Raw genomic sequence first — 4,368 nt, forward strand, 5'->3', positions numbered from 1 at the left:
GTGTGTGTGTGTGTGTGTGTGTGTATGTGTGATTGTGCTGAGCTAGATGGTGGGAATATCAAAATAATATAAAACAGTGTCCTCGTCCGCCAAGGGCTCCTGATTCTCCTGTTTAAAAATCCCTTGATGGCTCCCATTGCCCTCAGGACAAAGTCCAAACTCTTTCTCGTGGTTTACAAGGCCCTCATAAATACAGCCTCTACCTGCTTCCATAGCTTACTGGACCTCTTCTTCTTTCTCCCAACTCTGTCCCCTCACACTGGGATTCCCCCACACCTAAGTCTGTATTTTTCAAAGAAATACCCTTTCACACACACACACACACCTCCATGTCCCACTTCCTATCTCCAATGGCAGCTAAATCTCACAAAACATACTCCTTCCAGAAACCATTCCTGATTCCAAACCTGACCCCATGTGTTCTCTTCCCATGAGACCCAGGGATTCCCCTTAAATCATTCTCATGATAGAGGATTGATGCTATTTATTGCCTCTATACTAAATTGAAAGAGATTTGGGCATGTGAACTATATTCTATTGAGCTTATACACTTCACGTTTAGGACAGAACCTAGTAGATAGTCGATGGTATATACAAATATGAGCTTCCGTTTTAGATGATTGAATAATTGTATGTTAACTATTAATCTCCCTTTGTGCTTTAGGAGAGAAAAGAAACAAGAAGAGTCAAGAGGTGCAGCAGGGAGTGCTGTTGGGTCAGTCATAGTCCCAGAATCTTGAGGAGAGAAGAATGGCAGTGTCACAGAGGCTTAGAACCTCAGAATCTGGGTGCTGGGAAGGAAGAGAAATCATTTGGCTTCTTACAGTCATGGACTCACTCGGGTGCTGAAAGGAGCTCATATCTGCTGCAACCTGTCGAGGGAAGACCATTTTTCTGTGAAGCCAAGCATGACCATTATAAATTGAAGAGAAGTAGCCAGACCAGGTAACTCAGAGAAAGTTTGTCTTTTGGATCCTCTCTTCCTGTCATTTCTCATTTTTTGAAGCCCATATATCATACATTGATCTAAACGCCCAGAATGGAGGTAGGACGGAGGTGAGGATGTCTGTGTTCAGGAAGCCAACAGACTAGAGAAGTCAGACAATTAGGGAAATCACAATTTTTTAAGAATGTAATGAGAAGCACAGGGACCTCCAGGAGGTTACACTGGGGGCACTCATCCTATGGGCTAGGGAAGTTTTCCTCCAGGGAGTGATTTTGAAGTTGAGATTCACAGGTAGTGAAAGGGTGGGGTTCTTCAGACCACAGAAAGAGCACATGTGAAGGTCTGGACAGAGGTGAGCAGAACTTAGCAGGGATCTGCTCTGGGATAGTCTGATTAGCAGGAAAGGGACAGTGGCTGGAGACGAGGCTGGGGTGCTGGGTCAAAGAGAAGGCAATCTTGATATTCTCTAAGCAGCAAGGCAACGAAAGTAGTAGCCCTAGTTCAGGAGGAGGCAGGACCTAAGGCAATTGTCATTCTCTTCCCAGTGTCATAGTCAAAAGACTGATTCCCACATCTCCTCCCCATCTTTGACATGGCAACCTTCCCCCTTTCAGGACGCGTTCCCAGGGGCTGTCCCTAGGGGATGTTCTCAGAGGGACCCTTAGGTCAACCCCTGGACTAAAGCTCTGGGTGCCCTCTGGTGACCTGGATGAGAATTGCTTCTGTATCATAGCCCAGACTGGACTTGGAAGGATGAAGCCCAAGGAACTGGCCTTCCAGACAGACAGGAGACTCCAAACTGTCAATTCAGGAACACTGCCTTTCAGGAGGAGAAGGGTAAACCACAAAAACAGAAAAGAAGAGAAAAAGAGAGAGTGAAAAGCAGAGGTACACAGACAGGCATAGAGAAGTCATAAAGGAGGCAAAAACAGTCACAGACAGAGAAAAGAGACAGAAAATAAGAAAGGTACTCCCTCTTCCCTTTCCACCTCTCAGAGCCTGGACTTAGGTTTGGCCCCAAATGACAGAGAGACACAGAGGATACCAGGCTCCCTGCACACATGCACACCCCACCACGGCCGCAGGTGCCCAAGCACACACAGGTTTTCCACCAAACAGATTCTAAGGCTGCAAAGGAGGCAGAGTGCAAAACTCCTATGGCCCTTTATGCCCTATTTTTCCCCATTTTTATGCTGATGTCTCCATTCTGTGCTCATTTTCGATGTGTCTCCCTTGCTCTGCCTCTCTCCTTCCTTTTCAGTCCTAGGCAGGTCAAGACATCAACAGCGCAGATCTCTGTCACCTCAGCTTTATTTGGCATTTCTTGACCTGGAAGGAGAGACTGAATGATTTGTCCCCACTCCCACCCCTTAGGAGTTCGGATCCAGCATCGTTTCTTAAAACTTAGTAGCAAACCCTTCCTGAAAGACAGAATTAATTCCCAAGTGACTAGAAGGCATAGAGTCACAAACGAATTGAGGTCAACACCCCACTCCAGCGGTTACTTTCCCTAAGTAGGTGAGATCTTGATGCTGACCCAGTTTGCACTTCAGCCAAACTGTGAAGGACTTGGGAGTGTGGATGGAGTAGACCTAGTGGCAGGGGCCCTTGCTAGGTGATCATCCTCAAGTTTCTTTCATGCCTGCTGAAGTAGTTCAGGAGATTCACAATATGCTGGACCCTGAAGAGATGTCTGTCCCTTCTCAGACAGCAGCAAGGAGCATAGTGGCAGGCTCCTCAGGCATATGCCAAGGACTCTTTCCCAGAGAAACCTTGAGATGAGGCTCTGATATTTCCAAAAGTTGAGGTGCAGAGAGCTTGGGCTGGGGCACCACACAGCTTGTCACTTTGAAAGTTACTATTTTCAGTAGGTGGAGGTGTCAGCCACACCTGGCTCAGGGGATATGGCTTATATACATGAGCTAACTGAGATAGATCTGCAGATGGAAAGAGCTGAGGCTGAGAGCCTGACGCTTAGCATCCAAGGCAACCAAAGCCCTGGGTTTGTAGCGAAGTAGGTCTTCTGACAGGTGTCCTTCAGGAATCACCTGATTTGGGAATCCTGCACATCTTCAGTGAATAGAAGCAGACTTCTATGGCGAGGAGGGAATGATACAGCTTTCTGTCCCACTCTGGTAATCCTCAGGGGGTCTTTGGTGTAAGGGGGATTTTTGGGGGGACAGAGTCACTCCATCCTCAGAACACAGATGAAAGATATGACTTTCTAAGCATCAGGTGGAACGTTTGGAGTGGGGTTGGAAGGGACTGGCAGGATAGTAGGGCAGGAATGGAATGGAGAACGTGGAAGTGTCCATGGGCAGGAAGTAGGCCAGGGCAGAAACAAGTACCTTGTGAGCTGGTCACTCATACTCTGGCATTAGAGCATAATGAACAAGTCCACAGAAATCTCTGCTTGCTTCAACCACATGGCCATTATCAGAAATTTCACGTCCTTTCCTCCTTATGCCTGCGTTTCTGCAAGGTCAGGCACACATGCACACACAGGTGCTTGGAGAAGCACATGCACCAGATACACAAGAGTGTGTGTCTAGCGGAAAGTTCACAGTTTACCACTGGCTGTGGTCATTCATGAGGCAATGTTTGTAAAGTGCCTGACACTAGACCCAAACTCAGGCTACTAAGCATTATACTTATTCCTCATTAGCTAAGAGAATTTAGGCAATTTTCTTACATGCCTGGTCTTTCCATTTCCATCTGGAAAATGGTCACCTGATGAGGAACGGGTGCACTGACCCATGGAAAATTATGGAACTGAGGGACTAGCTTTTGCCCCTGAAGCATCCAACCCTGTCCTGTCAGCCTGGTGTCGGTTTTCATTCTGATGATGGATGCTCTTGGGGGTGAGAGAAGGAATGAAGACAGGCAGTCAGCTTTCCTTTTGAGAATGTTCTTTTTTTTTCTAGGACCTTCAAAACTTCAGAAGATGTGTGACCAGCCAAAATCCCCGTGCTGCCGGCCAAAATCTCCTTGCTGCCCAGCCAAATCTCCATGCTGCCCACAGAAACCTCCATGCTGCCCACAGAAACCTCCATGCTGTCCACCAAAATCTCCACACTGCCCTCAGAAGCCCCCGTGCTGCCCACAGAAGCCTCCATGTTGTCCACACAAGCTCCCTTGTTTCCCGCAGAAGCCCCCGTGTTGCATTCAGGCCAAGTGCTGCTGTCTGGAGCCCAAGCCTGAATGCACTTGCCTTAGCAAGGAGCCTGAACCCATATCACCTGATACTCAGAACAAGAACTCCCAAACCCAACAGCAGCCCGTAAGTCCAAAACAGGGGCCTAACCTAGGTGGCTTGGGGCAGAAGAAGCCGAACAAGTAGAGGGCCCATGCCCATCACTTGGTGGGGTTAGTCTAGACCTACATTTAGACAAGCTCTCTCTCAGTGACAACCACATAGTGCA

General features: G+C 47.8%; 1 protein-coding gene across 1 annotated transcript in view; it reads left to right on the forward strand.

Annotated features, from left to right (window-relative positions):
• LCE6A (late cornified envelope 6A) overlaps positions 1–4,147 on the forward strand; it is a 40,688-nt gene extending 36,541 nt beyond the window's left edge. Inside the window, 1 exon segment of the mRNA XM_059377127.1 lies at positions 3,969–4,147. Coding sequence (XP_059233110.1) covers positions 3,969–4,147 — 179 coding nt within the window.
• The last annotated feature ends 221 nt before the right edge of the window (positions 4,148–4,368 follow it).

Source organism: Mustela nigripes, chromosome 14, assembly GCF_022355385.1.
Source record: "Mustela nigripes isolate SB6536 chromosome 14, MUSNIG.SB6536, whole genome shotgun sequence".
Taxonomy (NCBI): Eukaryota; Metazoa; Chordata; class Mammalia; order Carnivora; family Mustelidae; genus Mustela; species Mustela nigripes.